The 26,514-nt window shown below is 45.6% G+C and overlaps 1 protein-coding gene across 6 annotated transcripts in view; it reads left to right on the top strand.

The window, feature by feature from the left end:
- Positions 1-26,035, top strand: part of FRMD4B (FERM domain containing 4B) — an 892,718-nt gene extending 866,683 nt beyond the window's left edge. For 4 of the 6 annotated variants that reach the window (XM_069206591.1, XM_069206592.1, XM_069206589.1 and 1 more), the window contains 8 exons: positions 7-126; positions 2,218-2,446; positions 4,021-4,077; positions 4,181-4,307; positions 5,304-5,429; positions 7,095-7,903; positions 12,635-12,770; positions 23,585-26,035. In XM_069206591.1, the coding sequence (XP_069062692.1) occupies positions 7-126; positions 2,218-2,446; positions 4,021-4,077; positions 4,181-4,307; positions 5,304-5,429; positions 7,095-7,903; positions 12,635-12,770; positions 23,585-23,705 (1,725 nt within the window). In that variant the 3' untranslated portion in view covers positions 23,706-26,035. The remainder of the gene's footprint in view (positions 1-6; positions 127-2,217; positions 2,447-4,020; positions 4,078-4,180; positions 4,308-5,303; positions 5,430-7,094; positions 7,904-12,634; positions 12,771-23,584) is intronic. The other 2 variants (XM_069206594.1, XM_069206590.1) reach the window with 1 other exon arrangement.
- The last annotated feature ends 479 nt before the right edge of the window (positions 26,036-26,514 follow it).

Below are 26,514 nucleotides of genomic sequence, written 5' to 3'. Positions count from 1 at the left end.
CCACAGGAGCTGACGGGCAAACTTCCGGTGGAATACCCACTGGCTGAAGACGAGAAACCTCCCCAGATCAGGCGGCGCATGGGCACAACATTTAAACTAGATGACAACATGCTTCAAAATGAGGAGGTATTTAGCTGTTTTCAAAGTTTTAGAGCATAGCACGGCAAATAAAGTTCTCTTTAATATTCTTATTTGTATGTTAGTCTTAATGGAACATACAAAAATATTTGTAAATGCAATTGGGTAAGCTAGCGTCACTTTCCCAGTTGTAAGCCTGCACTTATTGACTATGCACACAAGTCCCTCATTTTTAGACTGTCAGTCGCCCACCAGCATTAAGTAGTAGAGGAGATGTGGCCTAACAACCAGAGCTGCCAACTTTGAAATTGAGTGTATAGGTCGCCATTATTGGTGGTTTATGGAGCTTTTTCGCTGTCAGCACATGTATCTTCCTTGCTCTCTGTACACAGTGCTTCTTCACTGTTTGTACATAAGCCTGCACCTCAGTAATTATCGGCACAGTCATCTCCCTCTTCATACATACTGCTTGTACACTATGAGTACGTGCAACCCTCTCATTGTATGTACATACAGATCCTTTGCTGCTTATAGCTACAGATCCCTCTCTGCTAGCAGGTACATCCTATCACAGCCAGTGTAAGTAGCTCCTTCACTATCGCTGCATGCAGCTCCCCCGTCTGTGCATGCACTTCCTCTCGGAAGATGCTGCGCTCTTGATGATAATGACAGCTCTTCCAGTGCATGGGCTGATGGCCCGTTCATTGTTAATCTGTCCACCTCCCTTAGAACCCGGGCACCACCAGCAGGCCCTCCCCCCGACACCGGCTATACGCAGATCGACAAACTTTATTTGTTGGAAGAAGTTTTGTTTACACATTTTTGTCATGGTATTTTATCACACATATCTAAACCATAAATCACTTCAAAATAAGCTCCAGTCATATTTACAAAACGTAAATCACATTCATAAGATATCATCTGTAACCATAAATCATTTTCTTGTGACAGGATCCCTTCCTGTCCTGAACCACCATTGGACCACACAAGTGAACCGTACTTCATCTCATTCCTTGCCCACACGCTCATGGTTCCGCTCCTACTCCAAACACCAATCTGCCAAGGGGTGTAACGGGGCAGCCAGGAGCGGGAGCCACATGGCCCCCCCAGCGATCTGGGCTCCCTACCCCTTAATCTGGTGTGTACATCCGCAGGTTGGCTCAGGACTTCAGGATCCTATCTCTGGTGTTATCCCGGGGCCCCAGCCTTGGGGACCTCTCTGTTGCTTCTGGTTACTTTAATACCTCACTTTCTGCTAATACCTTCTTCACAACTTAAATTAAGGAGAGGGTGGGTGGTACAACGACGCACCCTCCGATCCTCCAGCCGCAATGAAACAAGAAGGCCGAGCCTTCCTGGGGGGCGCTTATGTAGCCCCCCACTGGCGTGCGGCAGCTGGAACTAGATCGGCAGCCGACGCAGCCACGACGTAGCCACGACGTTACAATTCTTTTTGACTTCCGCCCCCACATCTCGCGAGGCATGGGGGCAAAAGTAGTGGCCAGCCCCACGCACAACTAGTGCGAAGGGGGTGTGGGCCAGGGCAGCCCCATTTCCTAAGTGACCGCACCCCCCCATCTTGGGGGTGGGGGGGTTCGTTTCCCTACTGTCAGGCATTGTCACTCATTCTCTTTCTCCGCTTTCTTCATGTGGCTCCTTTTCTGCCAATGCATGCAGCTCCCTCACTGAGCATGCAGCTGTCCCACAGTTTACACATTCATCTCCCTTACAAGGCAGTACGTGCAGCTCCCTTGCTCTCAGCAGATTCAGCTGCTCCTCTGTTATTCCATGCAGCGAATTAACTAGTTGTCACCACATACTCTACATATAGATCCATGACATTGTATTGATGCAACTCCCTCACTATCCAAACATGCAACTCCTGTCACTGTATGTGCAGCTTCCTCACGTTGATTACATGAATCTGCTCCACTCTCAGTGCAGTCAGCTTTGTGTTGAAAACATATGTCTAGATTGCAATAATTGTTACATTTCTTCACCGTATCATGGTGGTAACCGTGAATAACAGAAGCAAGTTATTTTTATTAGTTCTGCACTAGGTTTAGCAAAAAGTAATGTCATTCTCAAATCAGAATCTGTGCTTGCACCTGACCAGCATCGCTCTTTTGCTCTTTGCAGGATCCCACATTGCAGGGCCTCGAAAGTAAGTTCTTTTTGCAGCAGAAGATAGTGGAAGCTGCCAAGAGGCTGGCCAATGAGCCTGACCTGCACAAAAACATGAAGCGAAAACGGAAGCAGGACTACGCCGATGCCATGAAAAGGCTGCAGGAGATGGAGGCTGAAATCAACGAATATAGGGTCAAGTGTGGCAAGAAACCTACGAAGCACTCATCTCTCATATTGCCAGGTGAGCAGGTGGCACCTCCGACCTACCCAGCAGCAAAAAGCAGCAATTTCATCTGTGAGAGTGACTCTGAAAAGGGCTTTCCCTTGCCCTGTACCCTGTTACATCTAGTCAGTTAATCTACAAGAAGGGACCTGGCCTGGTTCATAGGGCAGGGCATTGCTTTACAAGTCAGGTCACAAGTCCCTGATATTATAATCCCTGCCCTTGATTAACACTGTGTCATCCACACCTAATCTCAGTACGTCCCTGTGACTCATTTAAATTAGCTATTATTATGAATGCTGATAGTGTGGTTCTCTTGGTGCGACGTTCTCTTGGTGCGACATCCCAGAAAACAAATTCTGCTCGTGAGATATCCTTGTTGTCCTAGATCGAAGCAAAATTGTGTCTGAATTGCAACAGGGTTTTTTGCCGCATCTGAAATTTGCATTGGCACTGGCATATCAAGAATATGCCAGTTCTCCAAATTGTGCTGCTGAAAGTCACATTGCCTGTGACCTCAGACCATTCTTTCTGCTACAGTAGATCTTATATGGGGCCAGCCACAATCACATTCTCACAAAGTGAGCTGGTCTTATCACTACGGGGCATCTGTTAGTTAAAATAAAGAGGAAAGGTTGTGATGAAGATAAAGCAATGCAGTTCATTTCAGAATATCATGGATTGCAGATATGTTTTCCTATGTGACCAGTGCACACTTTATACAGTGCTGCCAGAATTTGAGACTTATAGTTTTATTTCTGTAAACAATGCCTATCTGGTTCAAGCATCAGTCCCCATTTCAACTGGTTAATTCTGTTGGTAAATATATGTATCCTATAATGTGAATTACGTGGATGTTCGGCTTTGTCCACATTCATAAATATTTCAGTTCCACAATTCAGATAAAACTCATTAGATTTGTGCAGCTGGCCCAGAGTAACAGTTGCCGGGGACTATGTTGAACTTATGCATGTCTAGTCCTCAGAGAGCGAGGGAGCGAAATGAAGAAATTTTGCTGGCAGTGGAGGCAGGTATCCCACCATCTTCATTCCAGTGATGTGAAGTATCAGGCTGCTTGTGAAACAGTGCATGTGTGCTTCGCAAGCATCATTAATACTCCTTTTTTCTTTGGTTTCCATGGCTCGCATGGGTATTTACAGATTAATTATGTTTTGGGGATGTGCACATGCGGAAGTCCTGCCGCTGCTGGATATCTTTGTGCCTCTCCGCTGCATATGAGCCCACCTTGTATGTCTCCCTACTCTATGTCCTTTACATACCTCCCCAAATATTGTAGAAGTAGAGTTAGAGAAGCCGTTTGTCAACTGTGTCACTCTCTGGTATAATTATTGTTGTTTTCTTTGCTAATTAACAGGGAGATGATGTCTTTTTTAGCTATAATTAAAAATTTTTGAATTAATTTATGTTTTGCATGAGGACAATCGGATCATCCAATATGTATTATAATGAGGTTGCTATTCTTTTTTTAACGTGGCATGTATATATCAGTCATGTTTGAAACTAAGATACATCTATAATTAGGGACTATTTGATTTTTTACTGTATTAAATGTTTCTTAATTGTGTTCGTAGATGACATCATCCCTTCTGAGAGCAGCTCGTTGTCTGATGCATCTACATTTGATGATGGTGAGTTACTCAAGCATATCCTTATAACTCTTACTATGGTTTGCACGCTACACTTTAAGTCTCTAGCCCTTTTTTCCTAACTTGTCATATCTTTGTTCATCAGCAGATAATTCCCTCATCATACAAGGGCAGAAATCGAACTCTCCGAGAATGTGGCGCCCAAAGTCCCTTGGGGTTGATCGGGAGGATCTGAGACGGTCATCGTTCAGTGATCAGTTCATAGAGACAGGGTGAGCGCTCTCTCTTCACTGACGTCTCTGCATTTGTCACTCCATTCCATGATTGTTCTCTTCCTCATCTTACAATTTTTCACTCTCCCATTCTCTAAGGTCTCCTGTGCATTTGGTCATGCATCCATCCCTCCACCCACCCTTCCGCCCTCTTAATGAAAATAAATGTATTTTCTAGTAGATATACTTTGCTGTAGTTCCCGCTCTGTCTCTTGTTCATCCCTTAATACGCTCCCTCTGCTCTCTTCCCCTCTAATGCACCTTTTACTTATTCTCTCTGTCATCTCTGCTCCCCGCCCTTGCATTGATAGTGAATTCTCTGTGTTTTTATGAATATTAAGTATCCTCCTCCCCTCTCACCAGGCCTTCCTCCAGTGTCATACCAGTCAGGTACTTTGGTTTGTGTCTGGTTTTGCTAGAGCCAAATCTAAGCAGGTAAAGGCAGCGCGCACTGCACAACACAGGAGTAGCTGTGAGCAGCATCTGGTTGATGTTTTTGGGAAGGGCAGATGTCTGATAAGAGCCTGGAGCTCACCAATAGTGCAAGTCTAATCATGTATTCAGACACTGAAAGATTTGTAAGCAGGTTCTGACTTGGGCCCTCCCTCTCTCTGTTATCTAACACACACAGCATTGAATCAAGGCAGAATAGCCATGGCCAAATGCTGCCTTCCTCCGCGAAAATATTTTCAGCTCCCTGCCATCTGATATTTTTACTTAGCAGCAATTGTGTATGCATGATTATTGTGCATAATGCGAAGGGGAGTCTGTGCATCTGAACATTTTCATGGGGTCAGGATTCTGGTGGTGAGACTGCTGACGATAGAGCTATCTACAGCTGCAGGTCTAGGCAAGATGTTTTGGAGTCAGAGACTCTAAGGCCATAGCCCAGGCCCTGACATTAGCAGGTGCATTAAGACCTGGTTTAAATGCCTTTCTGCCACACTTCCTGCCATGCATAGTAATGATGATGTTTATTTTTCTCCTTGTTTACAGCCGCGGAGAGCCCTCATCGACCCACAGTAGCCCCTACAAAACGTCAGACAGGCAGCCTCAGGGCAGGAGAAGCATGCCTGCCACACCGGTCCTCACGCGCAATGCCTACAGCACCAACCACTTACAGTAAGAGCTCCTTTGTTCACTGACTCTAACCCCTGGCTTCTTCATCAGATGTTGCTTTTCTGCCAGTGGAAGATGGGGTCGAACTGCCTATAATGTGAGCAGAGGGTCCCGCCTGAGGACCCTGTATGTCCCTATAGATCACTAGAAGAGCATTACACTTGCTCCACAATAAGACTATTCATTATTATAGATTGTGCAAGCCAGAGTGGTCTCTTTAAAGTAAACATATGGTTTACAACATTGTTCTAGTGCCTCGTTATGGAAAAAAACAGTTCAGTGTACGTTAGTTGATGGAAACGGACTATCAAGTTATGTCATTCGTAGTCGATTAGAGAACTGTGTACCTTTTAATTCTGCTTCTGAAAGCGAAATTGCTGCGTTATGATCTCGGTGTGGCAGGAGTGTGAACGCAATCTGCCTGTCATGGAGAGCTGTCAGAATATGAGGCATGAAGCAGGATTGAATGCCGAGGCTTTAGCAAACAGTGCAGCTGATAAGAAATGCTTGGGAGAGAGAACTTAAGAGTTCATTGAGGACGGACTGTGAACCTTAACCCATCCTTCACTGGCAGCCACAGGATCTAGCTGGTTGCTTCATGCCATACAGATAAGAGGCAAGAAGCCTCTCTGAAGCATCTGCAAACAGTGATGCAGGATGTCCAGAGGTGATAATGAAGTGCAAGGACATGTACATTTATAGATATGTACCACAGCAACACAGTGCGTGCAAGAATATACACATGCTGGTTGGCTGCGCGTGTGTGTTTGCATGTATAAGCGTGACTGCATGTGTTTGTGTGTTTCCATGAGAAGTAACTGCTGGAAAACACTCTCCTCAACATGAGGTGCCTTGTATGAGATGAAGATATTGTAGATATGTTCTTGAATGAATGGTGCAAGTTGATGGCATTAGAGAGGGTCTTGGCAGTCATATAGATGCAGAGCGAGCTTTGGTTACCAGCGTCTCACCTTAACTGACTGCTTATCCCCTGCCGATCTTCCGCCCCTGTCAAACTCTGTGCACACTCTGCTGGTTATGGGGCGTGCAGAGCATCAGAAGTAGGAAGCACCTCACACTCACTTGTGTATCTCTGTGTCTTGCTGATTTATTTAAATTCCATCGGTTCAAAATCAGTAGAAATGTACACAGCATATGTGTCGCTACTGATAGATTCCAAATTTAGCCAGTTTTGAAATATCCTGTGAATTTCCTGAGCAATTGTGCAATTCTAAATTACTTGGGACAAAGCAAGGGGCAGTGTATTTTTTAAACTCACTTTAGTCGCAAATAAACATCTCCAGTTCCAGATCCAATGTCATTTATAATTGGTGCCACCGATTAACACGTACAAAGTTGGTAAGCATGGTGAAAAGTAACAGGTATGCAACAGGTTTCAGTAAGAGCAATGTATCTCCAGATTACGGCTTTCCCTACTGAGGCAGCTGGCATCAACCACAATTTAGGGGAGGGTCGTGTTGATACTCGCATCACACACATATATCAAAAAACAAGGAATGCATTGTGGCTTCTTATGTTTTTTAGCTATTAATATGAGGAGTGTTGACAAAATGCATTTTTCATTGCGTTTTTGAGCTATGGAATTGTTCAACTTTGTGAAATGCCACCGTGCAACCTATTCAGGGTGTGTTTTTTGTCCTCTTCCAGGCCGGACGTTTCCCCTGAGAACTGCAGACCTCGCAGTGGCAGCTTGGAGTCCCAAACACAGCTACTGTCAGACGTGGCCAGTGATAAGTTGATGTTCCCTCTGTCAAGTTCCCAAAGAAGCAACAGCACCGAAATACTGGACGATGGCTCGTCGTACACCAGCCAGTCAAGCACAGAGTGCTACACCACGGCTGCAACCCCAAGTCCCTATTATACAACCCAAACCCTGGATAACCGCTCAACCAACAGGAGGCGGTACAAAAAGCAGAACCTTCCCGCTGCCAATTCCGGAAGCATGCCAAATCTGGCACACAAGGATGGCCGGAACAATGCATACCAATTGACTTCTCACCAGCCGCCCCCTAGTTATTTAATTTCAGGATATTTGCCCTACACGGACAGCGAGCCGTACCAGAATGGAGGATACCTGTATGAAAATAACACGGAGGGTCAATACAGCGTCAATCCCTCGTCATACCGGGCATCCGCCCACTATGGCTACGACCACTATCGGGATTACAGGTATCAGGATGAACAGTTTGAACGAGTGCCTCAGAACCCCTATGCCACCTTGAGGCTTCCCAGGAAGAAGCCAGCCAAGACAACCGAGCAAATAACAAAAAACATTAACAAGGCCTTGGTGGCAGAGCATCTGCGGGGGTGGTACAACCGTGCCTCTTCTCAGAGAGACTTGTGTGGCGGTCTGCCGGCAGACTGTGACTCTGATCGAGGATCACAGAGGAGCCTGTGTTTCTCTCCCATGCAAGTGCCGTGTTCTCCAAGCATCAGAGCCCCTTCTATTTGTTCAGGTAACTTCAAGGCTTTGTTTTCAATGTCATCTGAGGGATGCCGGGTTGTTCTCTAGTCCTATTCGAATATTGAAGTTATTAAGTGGATGAAAGTGTGTGATCAGTTGAAATGGAAAGAACCTACTAGGAACTATAAGGAATGTGGTTACAATCTTGCTCAGCTCTGGCTCAAGGTGTCACCAGTGTCTTAAAACATATAGACACATTGCAGTATTCTGGTTAGCCAAGGTAGACACAACCCTGAGTTGCCCTAACTATGAAAGTATAGAAAGTCATGAGTAAGCAGCTCAATAAAATGTAAAAATCCACCAAGTCCTTATTGCTTGTTTAGACTCAATGGAACCTGTCTTTTTTCCAGCGCTCTCTGGAGGAGGTGGTCACTTTTAAAGTCATTCCTCTTACAGCACTTTTTCACACCTCTCTAGCATTTTATGGAATTGTAATAGTGCTTTTCACACTGCTGGTATGGTCACTAGCACCGTTGAGACGTTTTAAAGGCCAAGCCACAGAAATATTCCTAAAGCTGCACCAATTGGTTTTCCCATTCACCTGGGTACAGACATATAGACTTTCTGTGGATTCCTAATTACATCTCTGCAACGGAAGTTCTGTAATCCCAACTGTACAAATAGTAAAATTGTGTGTACAAAAATGCCTATGCACAAGTGCAATTGCACTTGTATTCATTCATTTTTCTCTACAGTGACACATTTTTCCTGGGGGGGGGGGGGACCATTTTCCGTATGCTTTCATGAGTTATAGGGCTGTTAATACGTTTGTGGGTGTCCCTAAATCTTTCAGGGTATTCCCACTTTTGAACATCTACTTCCCCAACCTCCAGACCTTAATGGAGATTAAAAAAATTCGAATATCTAGTAATTCTAATATTACTCCATATTGGGGCAATCTTATACATGCCTCTTCTATAAGGCAATACTCTTTCAATACATTCCTGATTGATAGATAATGGCCGTACGGGATCGAGACTAGAAATGATATTTTTTTCTGTACTGAAGTTCCTCCATGAGAAACAGACATTACATTCAACGGGTTTCACCCAGGGTTCCATAGTGTTGTTTTTAAAAAAAAAAGTTGAATAAATACTATTTTCCAAATGTGTAGCTGTGTGATGAAAACAGTAATGCCATAAAAACTATACAACATAACTAAGCTGTGGATTATTATTACTAATCAACCAAATTTGGCAATTCTCAGAATCCTTTATATAATGAGCTAATGCTAGATCGGACAATTTCAATTTAAAAACAATTAAAGTATAGTTGTTATGTCACATAAGTGCATTAGACATTTCTGTATTATTGATTTAACACATTCCTGGAGCCTGCACTGTGATTTTGATGTGATGTTTCGCCACCACTGTACATACATGGTTTACAGTGTTGATAAGCAATACCTCTCTAACAACAAAAGTGCCTCTCAGTGGTCATATGAACACGGAGTCTGGAAGTAATTCCCTTACCACATTTTATCAGATCTTCTGCTAGGGCAAGGTTACTTTTTCCTTCCTGGAAGGTTTCTTCAGCTCTGGACCTGCTGTCTGACGTCTTATTATTGCATTAATCAAGCAGAATATGCATTGTGCTGGCAGGTGCCGTAGGCTCTTAGATGTTGCTCCTCGCCCCCTGCTCTGTGTATGCATCGTGAGGCAAACCATGTGTTTTTGTGACCTGAGCTTACGCCCATTGAAAGCTGGGTTCAGACCTCAATGTATTGTACCATTTTTGAAGGTTTTTGGTGATTCTAAGAGGGCTGGGCCACACACGCTCCTACTCTTTAGATGCACTATGGTTTTTACAGTGCTTGGTGGTGTGATAACATAGAACATTCAAGTGCCAGTTCTTCTAAACAGATGTGCTCAAGAATGGGAACTCCAGTGTACCTGTTCACAATAGTGAGAGGGCGATTCTGAAATACATCATTACCAAGTGGGATTTTTTTAGGTCTGACTTTGCAGCACGACTGTGTCGCCCTGTTGGTTCCAGTTGTTTAAAATATACATAGAGTGGACTTTGGCTCCACCCACAGCTGTTTACTCTCTCACCTTATGCTGTTGCCTGTTTGTATAATTCTGCTCTCTAGGAAGTGTTTCCATTGGAATGCGTGAAGGGACTACTTTGCATATGAAAGATGCTCTCAATCATCACATTCTGTTCTTTATCTCCTATATTCATTGTATACAGAAAGCAATACGTTTTGGTCCCTTTTCCTCCAAATCGGCATGGTCAATAAATCTGGCTTTACCATGCATATTTGTATATGCAACGCATCCAAACCGAATTTTGTGCATCCCTGTTTGCTTGCAGTAGCACATTAAAGCCAGACCTTTTGGCTTTGCCAGAACGTGATGTTCTCTGTACTGATAAAATGAAAAAGGTACTATGTGTGGAGTTTCAAGAGCACAATTAACAATAATGCCTGTCTGCTCCGCACTGCATGCACACACTGTTTGACTGTGAAGCAACACTGAGTATTGGGCCTCTGTTTTCTAATTTTTCTGTCAAGTGGTCTTTTATGTCACGTGGAGGCACCTACCTTTACTGTGAGTGTTTTGTGCTATGATTGTCCCCAATGCCTAATATTACTGAGATCTTACTTGCAAGAGAAGCTAATTTCTGCAGTACTCGGAGGTTTGTGGACTGTTTGCCTGGACTGTTTTTCACAATCATGCACTCTCACCCTAACCACAAGAGCACCAGGGGTGTAACACAGGCACCTGCAGCGCAGGGGTGCCCCTACCATTCAGGTGGTCCCGATTCAGCCCAAAGTCAATGAACATGTGTGACAAATGGGAGACTTAAGGCCCCTCATCACATTATATGGGGGCGTTTTTTAGGTTGAGCACGCAAGCGCTTTGACCTGTTGTTAGTACTGTGGGCTTTTAACCACGCCCACCTCACGCCCATCACTATCGCTCATTCGTAGGCTTGCCCTTCAAAAATCCTTTGTAAATGCATAAATGTATAAATCATTGGTAAATGCTTTATGTTTGTCCCTCCTTGGTGAATGACCCTGTTACATAGATAATTGCATGATTGCCGATATGTTTAACTGTGAGCAAACTTCTTTTTCCTTTTGTCTCTCCTTCGCTCTCATGCTCATGGCGGCCATGGCGCTTTGAATCGTCTCGCTTTTGTCAACTAATGTTTCACGTTTCATTTTCAATTTATGTGGCAAGAAAAGTCCAGTTAAGCACTTACAACGCCAATAGCTCTAACCTGAGCAAATACGAGACCGATTGCACTGGAAATGCTTGTTTACTTTATGCTGCTGAAGTGCAGATAGATTTCAGGAGAGCCCTCAGCAGCTTTGTAAATAGAGATCATGTTTGCCACAAACTGGTTACTTCCACATTGCATTTGGTTGAAACTAAGACACTATAAAACCTGCCAATGCCGGTAGGTTTGTCATCAACACAAACCGATTCAAGGTTGTCCCTTCCAAGAGGGAGCAAAACCACCACACACGCCAGCAGTCTGTAAATTTCGGGGAATTCACCTGCAAATGTTTCTGAGTTCATGTGCACATTCTGCTCTTGCTGTTTTCCTTTGCACCACAAACCAGTCTTAAGGATAAAACTATTGGTTATTAATAACTGTTTATGTTGTTCAAACCCCACATATTCCTGTTCATAGAAGTTCACAGCAGTTCCAGGGAAAGGTGGTGAGGTCAGAGAGCTTCTCGTGGCCCTCATGCTCTTGCCTTGCCCAGTTAGTGAACTTTAATTATGTAGCATTTGTCAGCTTCATATCAGTCACAGGTTCCGGTCCTCTCAAGTTTACTTCTCCAAGAAAGAAGCAGTATCATGTGTAAAGACGTGTTTACCGCAACACATAGTCACAAAGTTACGTAAATAATAAAAACAGAACATACTACATCAGTCACAAGCCAGTGGATGCAAGTGGGCCGCCGCCCCTTGAGGTGCCCCTATTCATCGTAAGGCCTATGAATAATTGTGACATTTGGGAGTCTCAGAGGCCCCTCACCACATTCTGCTGGGGGCCCTATCATTTTGCATTAAAATACCACTTCGAACAGTGCTCCAGTAGATTCCTTAACAAACATTTACCTGACCAACAGGTTACAGGTTATGTTCTGCCATCTTGTCGGCCTAGGGATCGCACAGATAAGCCCTTCGGCTGGCAACAACCACGCCTCTTCTTTAGCAAATGCAACCTAGACAGCAACACTGAGTCTTTATGTGATGTCCAAAAGATGGTACCGCTGTCATAAACTACCCAGGAGAAATCAGAAGACGTACAGTAAAAAGTTGACAGTCTTAAGTCACCCTAAACTCCAATTTGCACCTAGCACTTTTATTTACATAAAGCATGTCTTAGGAGCCTAAATAATTGTAGGCCTGAATTCACACATGCTCATTAAGAATTTGCAATTCTTTATGAGCATGTGTGACCTACTCCTAACGTATCCCTGAATTTCCAGAGTAAGATGCACTTACTTGTGTAAAAAAACTTTCTGAATCCGTTCTTGTGTGAGTAACCTGCAGAGCAAAAATACAGGAATACATTGAAATATTAAAAATTCTTCTTTCTGTTGGAAAACGGTGTCAGGCTCCGAAATAATGTACAAGCGTCTTAAAATAAATTCTTTGCCATGGATACTCTTCTACACGTTAGTAATACTGTAATACATAATACAATGTGAAATGTATACGTTATGTGATTGACATGAGTATTTTTTGTTTCCTTTTAGTGTCTTCCTCGAATGCTTCTGGGAACTGGAAGGGCCAGGGCAGCGCGCGCGGACACTCCGAGTATGAGTCGTATGCTCACCCCACGTACAGCAGCTGCTACTCCAGTGTCTACAGTTCCTTACCAGCGCGGGGCAGGTGAGTGTGCTTGTCCCCTACCTGCTGGTCTGCCCGGTTTACATTCCAGCTTGGAGGCGGTCTGCTTTCCGACAGCCGACGCCACCTGCAGTGGCAAAAATAGAGCCACCCACAAGCCCAGTGGCGATCTCCAGTATCTGTGAAAACCTGAATATGTGGGAGAGACTTGGGAGGGAGAACTGTGAGGCTTGAACTGAGTCACCTGTTCTGCCCTATTTAAAGTTCTAAAGAACATGTTTATAGTGTTATTTGAAAGCCAGTATAGCATAAAATAAATGTAGACATTTTACGTTGATAGAAACTATGGTCCAGTGGGCTTTAGCCAATCCTGGCAGTTCCATTTTAAATGGATGTTCATCAGAAATTCAACATAGGTTGACTGATTCTGCCCCATTGAACCCACCTTTAGAGAGGCAGTACTAAGTGGCGGTAGGGGGCTCAATTTCCCCCACAGACCCATACACATCCCATGCATAAGGATCTCTCACTTTCACTGTGTCTGGTAGACATCCCCAGCAACCGAAGCCCATGATTCTAACTTCTTGGTGCATGTTTAACACACTCCGTGAAGAAGTCTTCAGAAAAGTAAATGGGAAGCGATAAGCATGAGGCCAGTTAATTAAAAAAGTGGACTTTGTCCTTGGATTGAGATGATTAGTGGCACTAGATGATTCTTCCTCTTTTGAGTGTGTTTTCGAATGAATAATTTGTCTGGATTTTCCAAAGGTAGTATATTGATGATGATGTTGCATGAGGCCTAGCTGGGAGCAATCAGCTATTGCTTATGTCCACTCGTGTCCGGTGGGTTTGTTGAAGGATTGTTTTCTCATTCAGCCACTTCAGCTGTCTTCAGTCAGAGAGGATTTGACATTAAGCTTTGTAACCAGTGTTCAAATGAAGGCGTGTGCTCTTTGCTATGGTGTGATTACGGCCAAACGCAGCAGCGCGGTTAGCAGAGTGATCAACAGGCTCGTCAACATTGTGACCAGCTGAGTGAACCAGTAGCGTGGCCTGCAGTGTGGTTCAGAGTGTTGCCAAATGTGTGTTTAACACCGTAACTAAATATTGTGACCAACAGCTTTGTTAACAGAATTGCCAACAGTGTGGTTAACAGTATTACCAACAGTGTGGTTAACAGCATTACTAACGGCGTGGTTAACAGTATTACCAACAGTGTGGTTAACAGTGTGATCAACGTTAAAGTTAAAGGAGTGACCAACAGTGTATCAGTGTGACGAGCGATGTGGAAACAGTTTGACCAACAGCTTTGTTAACAAATCCAGCAGCAGTGTGGTTAACAGTGTGTACATCTTTAAGACAACAGTGGGGTTAACAATGTGATCAACAGTGCTGTTATCTGTGGCAGCAGCAGGGAGCAGAATGATGGATAACAGGAGGGGAGGGCACTTGAAGGGGAGGGGCAACTGAGGCTGAGTGACTAGCAGTCTTACTAATTGTGTGACCAGCAATGTGGCCCGCAGTGTTGCAAACAGTGTGACCACAGTGTGGCTAATATTGTCACCAGCAGTGATATTTGCAGTGTGGACAAGGGTGAGTCCAGCATTGTGACCTGCAGTGCATCTAACAGTGTGGGTAGCTGTGTGACCTTGTGTTACAGTGTGATCAGCCATGTGGTTAACAGTGTCACAAGGAGCGTGGCGTACACTGCCCTGCAGTGTGCGTAACAGGGTAAGCTGCAGAGTGGTCAGTCAAGGTGATAATAAATGGAGAGCTGTTTACAGGCGGTTTGTGGAAATGACTGAATTCAGAGCTTGCATTTTGCTGGTTAATTTCAGAGTAGAGGAATGCCTGTAATAGGTGTGCTAAACCTACCAGGCTTTCTGTGTGTTCTTAGAAAGACAGTTTTTGTGGATCTAGCATGTCAAGTAAGATGGTATATGTGCAGCTTCTGGTACAAAGATGACGTTACTCTGAACTGGCTGGGCTAGCTCCACATTTTGCCTGTAAGTAGCAGAGCTTGAGCCAGTCAATTGCTGCACCTCCCAGTAGCCGTAGTGTGCGAGCCACCGCTAAGCACAACAAACCCGCCCACAGTTAATAGAACTGGATTTGAGTGTTGTCTCAGATTTAAAGTGATCTTGCAGGAAGAGTTGTCACCAGGGAACGGAACTGGACCTATCTTTGGATGTCCCTAACTTGCACACATGAATGTCTATGTGGCAATATTTCCGATGGACGGGGTGACCGCACTCTGGCCTAGGGCCAACCTGCTTGATAAAGGCGAGCAGTGCATTGTGGGTAATATGCCCAATACTACATGGCACTTTGGGGCATATTTACAAGAAAGTAGTGTATCAGCATTGATTCGCCACTTTTCTTGCACCCACCCCCGCAACAACATCATGGGTGCTCCGTATTTACAATACGGCGCACAATACCACAATAGCGTCAACATTTTTGCCACTATTGTGGCAGCTTTGCTGCACTAGTGTCAAAAATGTTGACGCCAGTCCAGCAAAGCACAGGGAGGAGATTATGGGTGAATCGTTTTAACGCCTGCCCTGAGCAGTCGTTAAAAATGATGCCAAAAATGTCCCAGTGAAATCTAGTAAATTTCACTGCTCCTGTTTTTGGAGCCTCCCTGCCTGCAAACGCCCCACTTGCATACATTATGCCTGGTGCAGGCATAGTGTGGCGCAAGGGTTTACAAAGTGGCGCAAAGCAGGCATTGCGCCACTTTGTAAATATGGCGTGGGGAAATTGCCTTCTTAACACCTCATTAGCGGCCTCCCACAAAACACATGACGCTAGTGTGGCGCATGGAGGTGCAAGGGGCTTGTAAATATGCCCCTTTGGTTCTCCGGTCAGAGTACAGGCCAGTGGAGAGCTTGACTCGTTTGTTCATCACAGGACCTTCGCCCTTCCTCTCTCAGCCCCGCCCCCTCTGTCTAACGGCACCTGTTGTGCAGCAGAACAAAGGGCCTCTGTGCAGGCAGGCGCTGGGGTCAGCAGAACGGGGATATTTCGAGAAGCTTCGACACTGGGCCCTGCCTGTCGTGGGGGCCCCTCAAACTTCATGTCTGCCTCCTAATGGCGGTCAGCCCTCAGCTGTGTGGTGTGAAGCCGGTGCCGGCATACCTTTCATTTTTGTCAAGCACACACTAAGAGTAAGAGCGTCGCAGTAAGGTACTAGGTAATTCGTATTCAGGGTCAGCGTTTATTGCACTAAGAAAAGAGAGTCAGACTTTTAGAAGTGGCGTCGACTCCTGTGCATATGTAATTGCTATTGTGTATGCATCCCTACTTTGATCAGCATTTTGCTTCGAAAATGTGAGTTAAACACTTTAACATTACTTTCATGTACTTACATTAATATACAAATGAATTGATTGTAGTCCAGGGGAGGGAAAGAGCAGAGCTAGGAGAAACGCTCAAATTTACTATAGGTTTATGGTGCCCTGGCCTGACTTTAAACTATGGTGCGGAACGGACTGTGGCGTAGACAGCAGCATGGATCAACTTTGTCACACAAAAACGACTCTGGACAGAAAGTTTAGGCGCTACAGTACCAAAAACCGTTTGTGATACGCAGGGCTGACTCCAGGTTAATGTACTTTAAGGGGTGTAATGGGAGAGATGTCAATGCAAGAAGCCACCGGATTTGATGCTAAGCCAGTTGACTTGAATAGCATGAACTGGCATTGCGCAAAATCCTCACACCAAATACATGGCAGGTGGAAGCGGAATACCGCATTATATACTGGCACTTAACACAAAGTGTAAGCAGAAGTACACATTGTATGCAGCCTACATTTCACCAGTAGACACCGAGTAAGAATTTGTTTTAGAGGGTGTATCTTGAGTACACACACCAAGCAAGATACCAGCAGCCGCACCTCTGCGCCGTAGTGCAATATTTAGCATGACACTAAATCAGCTTTTTAGCACTTGCATACCCAATGACTTCATCTACTCACAACTCTGTGTGAATTTGGTGCTGCACATTTTCTCATTCATGCAACGGACAACTGCAGTTTTTTCCCTCCCCGCTATCTGCTTCTCTAGTGATTTTAATTGTAGGCCAAACTTTGGCCCAGATTTGAGGGCCTAGTGTCATCCAGTGACATATTAGCATCATTTTTTTTGTATGCTGATGTGGCGTTTGATGGTCAGAAACGGCGCTCCATATTTACAAAGTGGCACAATGCATGCATTGAGCCAGTTTGTAACCCCTTGCGCCACATAATGCCTGTGCCAGGCATAATGTATGCAAGGGGGGTGTGCCCCATTAAGGGGGCCCAAATAAATGGCACAAAGGAATCTAAGAGATTTCTTTTCATCATTGTTCAGAGCAGGCATTACAAGGGGCCACACCATTATTTGTAATGGGCCCCTATGTACTGTTCAGGGTTAGCACCAAAATGTTGGCGCTAACCCTGAACAGTACATCAATAGCGTCATAAATTCTGATGCTGTTGCCCCCTACTCTGCACCATGGTGCGCCGTATTTTTAAATACGTTGAACACATGGTGGCGGTAGGGGGCACTAAGTGGCGCAAGGAAAGTGGTGCTGCACTGGTTGCAGCGCCACTTTTCTAAAATATGCCCTTCTGCAACCCTGAATGTGCATATTATAGTTATCATATCTTAATCAGTGCTTTAAATGAGAAAAGAAAAGTGCAGGTTCTCACCAAATTGAGCTATGAGCAAGGGGGCGTGGTGAAGAGGCGGGGTTAAGGATGGAGCCAAGGGACAAAGCTACTGGGAAACATTTACCGGGAGTCAAGATTTTCTTGGTGTGAGTGATAGCAGATGCAATTTTGCAGTCTGTGGCTTGAGAAACGCGTTCCTGGAATAATTTTCAGGGTGAAGGTGCTGCAGTGAAGGTTGCATCTCTGAAGTCATAGGGAAGGTGAAAAATCCAAGTAGCTAACAAAAAACAAGTGTAGCATGAAAATGGTAACCGGGTGGTGTATAGCTGGTCTTGCACAGTGTGGTAGCACACTGTCATATAGAGACAGCACATTTTCCACTGACATGACCACTACACTTGCACACACATGCAGTTTTACTGATAAAGCTATACAGTGCACCAAGATATAATGTGTGAAATTGGGTTCCAGCTAGTGGCATAGTCAGTGTGTCATGGTTCTGAATGCAAGTTAATAAACGGACCCATGCCCCGGTTGATCTGTTAAATACAGCAATAATCTTGAGTTTTGATCTGTGAAATACAGCAATAATCTGAGTTCTGTGGGCCTCCCAGGCATTTACACCTGCTGCACTAATAGAAGCTAAGTCCTTTGTGCCAGACAGTATTTATGTTTGTGTATCACCCAGTAAAGTTTCATGCTTTGTTTTGATCCTATTAAATTATTCCATGACACTTCAGAATTACAAAAGAACTGTGAAAGGAAATGCCTCCTTGGCATGGTTACCCCCTGACTTTTTGCCTTTGCTGATGCTAAGTTATGATTTGAAAGTGTGCTGGGACCCAGCTAACCAGGCCCCAGCACCAGTGTTCTTTCCCTAAACTGTACCTTTGTCTCCACAATTGGCACAATCCTGGCACCCAGGTAAGTCCCTTGTAACTGGTACCCCTGGTACCAAGGGCCCTGATGCCAGGGAAGGTCTCTAAGGGCTGCAGCATGTCTTATGCCACCCTAGGGACCCCTCACTCAGCACATACACACTGCTTGCCAGCTTGTGTGTGCTGGTAGGGAGGAAATGACTAAGTCGACATGGCACACCCCTCAAAGTGCCATGCCAACCTCACACTGCCTGTGGCATAGGTAAGTCACCCCTCTAGCAGGCCTTACAGCCCTAAGGCAGGGTGCACTATACCACAGGTGAGGGCATATGTGCATGAGCACCATGCCCCTACAGTGTCTAAGCAAAACCTTAGACATTGTAAGTGCAGGGTAGCCATAAGAGTATATGGTCTGGGAGTCTGTCAGACACGAACTCCACAGCACCATAATGGCTACACTGAAAACTGGGAAGTTTGGTATCAAACTTCTCAGCACAATAAATGCACACTGATGCCAGTGTGCACTATGTTGTAAAATACACCCAGAGGGCATCTTAGAGATGCCCCCTGAAAACATACCCGACTTCCAGTGTGGGCTGACTAGTTTTTGCCAGCCTGCCACACACCAGACATGTTGCTGGCCACATGGGGAGAGTGCCTTTGTCACTCTGTGGCCAGGAACAAAGCCTGTACTGGGTGGAGGTGCTTCTCACCTCCCACTGCAGGAACTGTAACACCTGTCGGTGAGCCTCAAAGGCTCACCCCCTTTGTTACAGCGCCACAGGGCATCCCAGCTAGTGGAGATGCCCGCCCCTCCGGCCACTGCCCCCACTTTTGGCGGCAAGGCTGGAGGAGATAATGAGGAAAACAAGGAGGAGTCCCTCCCCAGTCAGGACAGTTCCTAAGGTGTCCTGAGCTGAGGTGACTCTTACTTTTTAGAAATCCTCCATCTTGTAGAAGGAGGACTCCCCCAATAGGATTAGGGATGTACCCCCCTCCCCACAGGGATGAGGCACAAAGATGGTGTAGCCACCCTCAGGGACAGTAGCCATTGGCTACTACCCTCCCAGACCTAAACACACCCCTAAATTCAGTATTTAGCGGCTCCCAAAACCAAGGAAGATAGATTCCTGCAACCTAAAGAAGAAGAAGGACTGCTGACTTGAAGCCCTGCAGTGAAGACGGAGACAACAACTTATTTGGCCCCAGCCCCACCGGCCTGTCTCCCTACTTCGATGAAAAACTGCAACAGCAACGCATCAAACAGGGACCAGCGATCCCTGAAGCCTCAGAGAACTGCCCTGCATCTAAAGGACCAAGAAGCTCCCAAGAACAGCGGCCCTGTTCAAGAAACTGCAACTTTTTGCAACAAAGAAGCAACTTTAAAGACCCCACGTTTCCTGCCGGAAACGTGAGACTTTCCACTCTGCACCCGACGCCCCCGGCTCGGCCTGCAGAAAACAAACACCTCAGGGAGGACTCCCTGGCGACTGCGAGCCCGTGAGTAGCCAGAGTTGACCCCCCTGAGCCCCCACTGCGACGCCTGCAGAGGAAATCCAGAGGCTCCCCCTGACCGCGACTGCCTGTAACAAGGAACCCGACGCCTGGAACCAGCACTGCACCCGCAGCCCCCAGGACCTGAAGGAACCGCGAACTCCAGTGCAGGAGCGACCCCCAGGACCCTCTGCCTAGCCCAGGTGGTGGCTACCCCGAGGAGCCCCCCTGTGCCTGCCTGTATCGTTAAAGAGACCCCCGGGTCTTCCCATTGATTCCGATCTGAAACCCTATGCCTGTTTGCACTCTGCACCCGGCCGCCCCTGTGCCGCTGAGAGTGTACTTTCTGTGCCTGCTTGTGTGTGTCCTCCCCCCCGGTGCCCCACAAAACCCCCCTGGTATGCCGTCCGAGGACGCGGGTACTTACCTGCTGGCAGACTGGAACCGGGGCACCCCTGTTTCCAGTGAAGCCTATGTGTTTTGGGCACCACTTTGACCTGTGCACCTGACCGGCCCTGAGCTGCTGGTGTGGTAACGTTGGGGTTGCCTTGAACCCCCAACGGTGGGCTACTTTGGACCCAACTTTGAACCCTGTAAGTGTTTTACTTACCTGTAAACTTAACAATTACTTACCTCCCCCAGGAACTGTTGATTTTTGCACAGTGTTCACTTTTAAAATAGCTTATTGCCATTTTTGTCAAAACTGTACATGCTATTGTGATTATTCAACGTTCCTAGAATACCCGAGTGAAATACCTTTCATTTGCAGTATTACTTGTAAATCTTGAACCTGTGGTTCTTAAAATAAACTAAGAAAATATATTTTTCTATATAAAAACCTATTGGCCTGGAGTAAGTCTTTGAGTGTGTGGTCCTCATTTATTGCCTGTGTGTGTACAACAAATGCTTCACACTACCCTCTGATAAGCGTACTGCTCGACCACACTACCACAAAATAGAGCATTAGAATTATCTCTTTTTGCCACTATCTTACCTCTAAGGGGAACCCTTGGACTCTCTGCACACTATTTCTTACTTTGAAATAGTATATACAGAGCCAACTTCCTACCAACTGCTTTTTAAATGTTGGTTTATGCTGCATGTATGTGTTGCAATTCATATGCTGGCAAATCTATTTTTTCGGAACAATTTCCGTTTGGACCATTGTAGTTGATTTACCCAGGTCCTTCGGGTTACTAATGGGTTACCCTCTTTGTATTTAATGGTTCCTGGGGATTAACAGCTCACGGACACAATTGTGGGAAACAAACAAAAATAAATATCAACCCGACAATATTACAGCAAAGTGTGCTCACAGGGCACCACCATTGGCCTCGATGAAAGCGACGAGTCCAGCTTACCTTTTTTTTTTATCCCCTGAAGATCTCTGCAGCAGGCGCTGCATGGTTAGAGGGCACAGGAGCTGCAGAGTTGGGACCTCATTGATGTTGCAAGGATGGGGGGCCCAGCTTCAGGAATTTGTTCCTTGCGTCCTAGGTCCCAGATGGCGATAGATGGAGGAATCCGGGCCCGGGTCTCTGGCTGGCTCTGGAGGAAAACTTGCTTAGTAGCTTCTGCTCCTGACAGGCCCTTCATTGACAATCTTCGCTGCTTTATGGTAAAGAAGGAAAGGAAAGTCATCGCAAACTACATTTTCAAAGGGCTTCCTTTCCTTACCTCCACACAGTGAACTGAGTGGTGAGGTGACGCCAACATGCCCGTCACTGCTAGTGTGAAATGGTAATCATGCGAGCATGATCCACAGAGTGAAAATGTTGGGTATGGGCTCACATGACCACCATTTCTTTTGGAAATCCCAACATGCTGCAGGCAGTACTGGTACTCTCCCTGGGCACGGGCACGGAGAAGATCTAGTACTGAATGGGGGGAAAAAGAGAAGTGCTGGCACTCAAGCACTGATCTGATACCAAGAGGCAGGCAATTATATCAATTAAGGAGTGAGAGTAAAACTAGTGAGAATTCTGCGATAAACTGCAAAGGTTTCACTATATGTCAACCACAACAAGTAGTAGACATGGCAGGTAAAGGTGCAAGTGGCAAAATGATATGCCAACCTCTGTATCAAAGTGAAATGTATTTCTTTGGGCAAAAACAGAAGCACCAACACTTCAGTGCTAGAAATACTGCACGAAGTGGTTTTACACTTTCGACCATGCCACTTACTCAGTTTTCAACTGTGATTTGTTTCTGTGAATTTCAAGGCTTTTCTTCCCAATCCTTTGGCTGTGCACAGTGGGCTTGGCTGCAGAGCCTGGCCTGTGCCCAGGCCCTGCATCCAACCAGCCATGGGTGGCTGATCACCACTGCATGCAGCCTTTAGCTGTGTTTAGTGGTGGGTTAGCTACAGGCCCCGGCCTACAGCCAGACCATGCCCTCAACCCACTACATGGTGTGGATGGATTCAGAGCCTGTTTTTTCACTGGGCCCTGTATATATAAGTTCTAGTTCAAGGATGAAAGCAAATTCTCTGTAGGGTGGCAAAACATATTATTGGACTGATAAAAAGAAGATAATATAGAGATGTTTCAATTTATCACTTTTGATTATCATAGATCTGTCTTCTTAAGACACAGAGGGACATATTTATACTTTTTGACGCACAACTGCGCCAACGCAGTTGTGCGTCAAAAATTTTAACGCCGGCTAACGCCATTCCAAAGCGCCATGCGGGCGCCTTATTTATTGAATGACGTTAGCCGGCGCAGCTGACTGGTGTGCGTCAAAAAAATGACTCACCAGGCAGCGGCGGCGTAGGGGAAAATGGAGCTTGGGCATCAAAAAATGGGGCAAGTCAGGTCTGAGGCAAAATTTTGGCCTCAACCCGATTTGCGCCATTTTTTTTGACGCCCAACCCCCATTGAAATGACTCCTGTCTTAGCAAAGACAGGAGTCATGCCCCCTTGCCCAATGGCCATGCCCAGGGGACTTATGTCCCCTGGGCATGGTCATTGGGCATAGTGGCATGTAGGGGGGCACAAATCAGGCCCCCCTATGCCACAAAAAAAAAAGCGAAAAAATATACTTACCTGAACTTACCTTAACTTCCCTCAGATGGGTCCCTCCATCCTTTGGTGTCCTCCTGGGGTGGGCAAGGGTGGCAGGGGGTGTCCCTGGGGGCATGGGAGGGCACCTCTGGGGTCCTTCTGAGCCCACAGGTCCCTTAACGCCTGCCCTGACCCAGGCGTTAAAAAACGGCGCTCATCAGGCTCGGCGCCGTTTTTTAAGGCCTGCCCCCTCCTGTGCGTCAAAATGACGTCACAGTATAAATATGGGGCACAGGCCTTAAAGTCATTTTTTGGAAGGGAACGCCTACCTTGCATATAATTAACGCAAGGCTGGTTCACCCTTCTAAAAAATGACGCCCATGGTGGAACTTTGACGCCTGCGGGGTCGGACGTCAAAGTATAAATAGGGGGCAGTGTTTGCGCCGAATAAGCGTCAAAAATGTTGACGCACATTCGGCGCAAACAGAGTATAAACATGCCCCAGAATATCATATTTTTTTCATGTTTTGCACAGTGGTGCTCATGCTATGTCCCCATCACTGCTATGCGTATTTGATGTCTTCCATTGATGATGTTTAAAGTCAATAGTTAAACTAAGGTGATGCCCACTTTATCTACAAATTTAAATGAGTTAGTTTGGTGGGTCGCTTCTAGTGACCAAAGCAGTCAACTCTAGGGTTATAATGTTTGCTTGATGGAGACAGAAAAGAGTGAAGTTGAGTCGGAGGCACGCATGATGTGGAGCACACTAGTTGGTCAGTGCAAAAATAATCTCTAACATGACTCGTTTCATTCTTTCCCAGAAAATACATGGAACCAAGCCAACTAGACTACATGACAAGCAGCCAACGGGGTGAAGCCTTGCTCGATGATGATCCAAGCTTGTACTGGCACGAGGACCCCAAGCCTGGCACACTGGTGTAAAGCAGTGCCCACCCTTGTTTAAGGACCTGCCTCCTCCTCCTCACTACGTGCCTTGCAAAGTTGGTTCATCCAACAGAATTATCATGGAGAAAATTCCAATGATCTTCTTCGACGAGACTGAAGTGAGCGTGGACGCAGGATTGAAATCAAACAGCAGCAGCTCAGTCCTTGACAAGATGGCTGAAACCAGAAGAAAATGGAGTGAAATTGTGGACACCCACAAAAGACAGCACTTGGAGTATTTATACCTAGGAAGCACTTTTTAGGAAGCTGAAAGGTGTTAAAAATGTGAAAAAGGGCTCTGTTTAGGGGAACGCGTTATCTTCTTAGCACAATCGAGACAAAAGCAAAACAACGATTGGTCCTTTTCTGAGTCCGTGGTGTTGTGACAGAGAGCATACGTAGCACAATACCTGCCTGTTGTTGAACATATGAGTTGAGGACGGCCTTTGAGTGACTGATGACAAGGCAGTCCCGAGAGTGATTGCATCATGGCGTGTTGTGCCAAGTAGGTCTGTAAGTCAGTGTATGACCTTGAGTGATATGTGGGAATGGAGGCAAATGTATGAGGTGAGGCATGCCTCTGAACAAACACATGCTAGAGGATTGAAGGAGGCACCCTTGTCAGTGAATGCCTCCGCGTGTACGTGGGGTGAGGCAGGACTGAGTGCAGGATAGCTTATGCGGGATGACTCTGGCTGGCGAATGGAAGTGACTAAACGGAGCGTAAGGAATGAATGACAGTGAACAGGATGCAGAGGTCTGTGAGTGAACAAGGGTAAATGTAGTGGTAAGAAGACAAAGGAATAGCCGAGCCCGTGAGTAACAGGAAGTGAATGGGTCGAGGCTTGCCCAGGAGTGTGTGCAAGCGCCCGAGTAGACTGCCTTGGTTATGAATGGTATGTACCCTGGATGAGTGTTTTAATGCACAACAGCGTGAATAAGCTCACACGACGTGTGATTTGTGTAGTGGCTGACTATTCAGGTATCCACAATATCTTCCAAGAGAAAAGTACAATGTAAATTTGTAAATATCTGTAAATGTGGTCATAGAGATCGTCGTTTTTAAGTCCGAATTGGTTCTAAGCAAACTCTCCTTCTGAACTTTCCATGGTACAAACCTAAAGCGGTGATGATGATGATAAATACGCTCATAATGAATGCGCAGAGATCTGCTGGTCAGATTTTTATTTACAGTGTCTTGTGCCATTAAAGGTGGACATTTTTGGTGTGGAATGCTCGAGGCGTGTTGGTTCATTTTTAATTTCACGGGGCAGTATTTTAAAGTAGACAGAAATATAGCAAAAAGGTCGTGATCGTGCCTTATAAAGATGGGCATTTTAAGGGTATGGGTGTCATTCCTGCATTGCAACTGCAAGACTGAGTCACCCGGCGACATAACATTTTAACGTTGTGTTGATCACATTTTCAAAAAGCACAGGAGGGTCAAAGCCAGCTGAAAGAAGGGGGCAAAAGTCCCTACGAAGGGCCCACTCGCTGCCCCTAATCACCATGGAAAAGATTATGGGATTGGCTAAATGGTAAATAGCACGCCTGCTGGAAACTAAACCCCACATAGCCTCCTAACTAGGGAATCTATCCTGTCTCCACATCCCAGACATCCTTTTTGGTCTCTGCAAGTTTCACTTGTAGTCATTCATGATGCATCCCTGGTTTTAGAAAGGAGAAATATTGGTCCATACAGGGACTTTGCTCTTGGACTACAGGTAGGGGTCTTGTTGACGTTCAATCTCCTACATTGATGTCGTACTTCCTGTTACCTGCCAAGAAGTCGGCCCCCCATGTTCGCCGAGATAGATGACAGGCGCACCATCACGGAGCTTTTCCAAAGGCCCTGACTTTCAGTTTGGCTATGGCGCTCATTGTTAGACGAGCCCCTCATATGACGCAACTCTCAGGGGAAACCGCGGATCATGTCCTGTACACAACGAAATGACATGTCTGAAATCATTCCATTTTCTTAACTGTGCCGTACTTCACAATTCCCACAAAGGTGCTCGTTTCTTTCTTTTATATTCAAGTAATTGAGAACTTCCTTGTTCATACTGCAGCTAGAAACATTTCTAAGGAACACGTTTGGGACATTTTTTTTACCTGTATAAAGCATGTTATGTAAACATGCGTTTGTTAAGCTGGTCCTTAGGCATTTGTACTGTTGAGGTTTAAAGAGAAAATCAAAGTACAATAATTTATTCCCTTTGGTATGTATGGCAGTTTCTTGTAAAATACCTTTTTGCATATCCTTTTACTACTTCTGACTTCTGAGACCTCTAATGTCCAGGTCAATAAACTAAAAGTGTGCAACTAAATCTGTCCAGGAGTCATTGTGTGTGTGCGGTTTGTTGAACCCTTCAGCACAACGCGTGCGATGGCTTTGGTTTCAGTAGCAGAGGGGCAACGGGAGGGGGTGTCTTGTGCAGTTCCACGTTGCCTGCTGAAGTTTCAGGGCACGGCACGTGTTTCTGACGTCGTGGCTTCCTAAAGAGGAGTCAACATAAGGTGGAGGGCAGCTGCAGGCTACATTCATCAAGTGTTGAAGCCCAGTTTGAAGCACATCGGGCTGTCCGCAATGGAATTTGCTGAAACCGGCTACTGAAATGTGTCACAAGCATACGAGTGACTCACACCTAGGAGCAGAAACCGACTCCCACGCTCTGAACACACATAAACATCTTTCAAGAGAGAGCTAGCAGTACAAGTATGTTTTCCTTTATGAAATGGAGGCTATAAAAAGTACAGAACTGAAACACACCCAAATAACTACCAACTAATGAGGAAATATTTGAAT

The sequence above is a fragment of the Pleurodeles waltl genome, chromosome 9, assembly GCF_031143425.1.
Source record: "Pleurodeles waltl isolate 20211129_DDA chromosome 9, aPleWal1.hap1.20221129, whole genome shotgun sequence".
NCBI classification, from domain to species: Eukaryota; Metazoa; Chordata; class Amphibia; order Caudata; family Salamandridae; genus Pleurodeles; species Pleurodeles waltl.
This window is presented reverse-complemented; position numbering and strand designations above follow the sequence as displayed.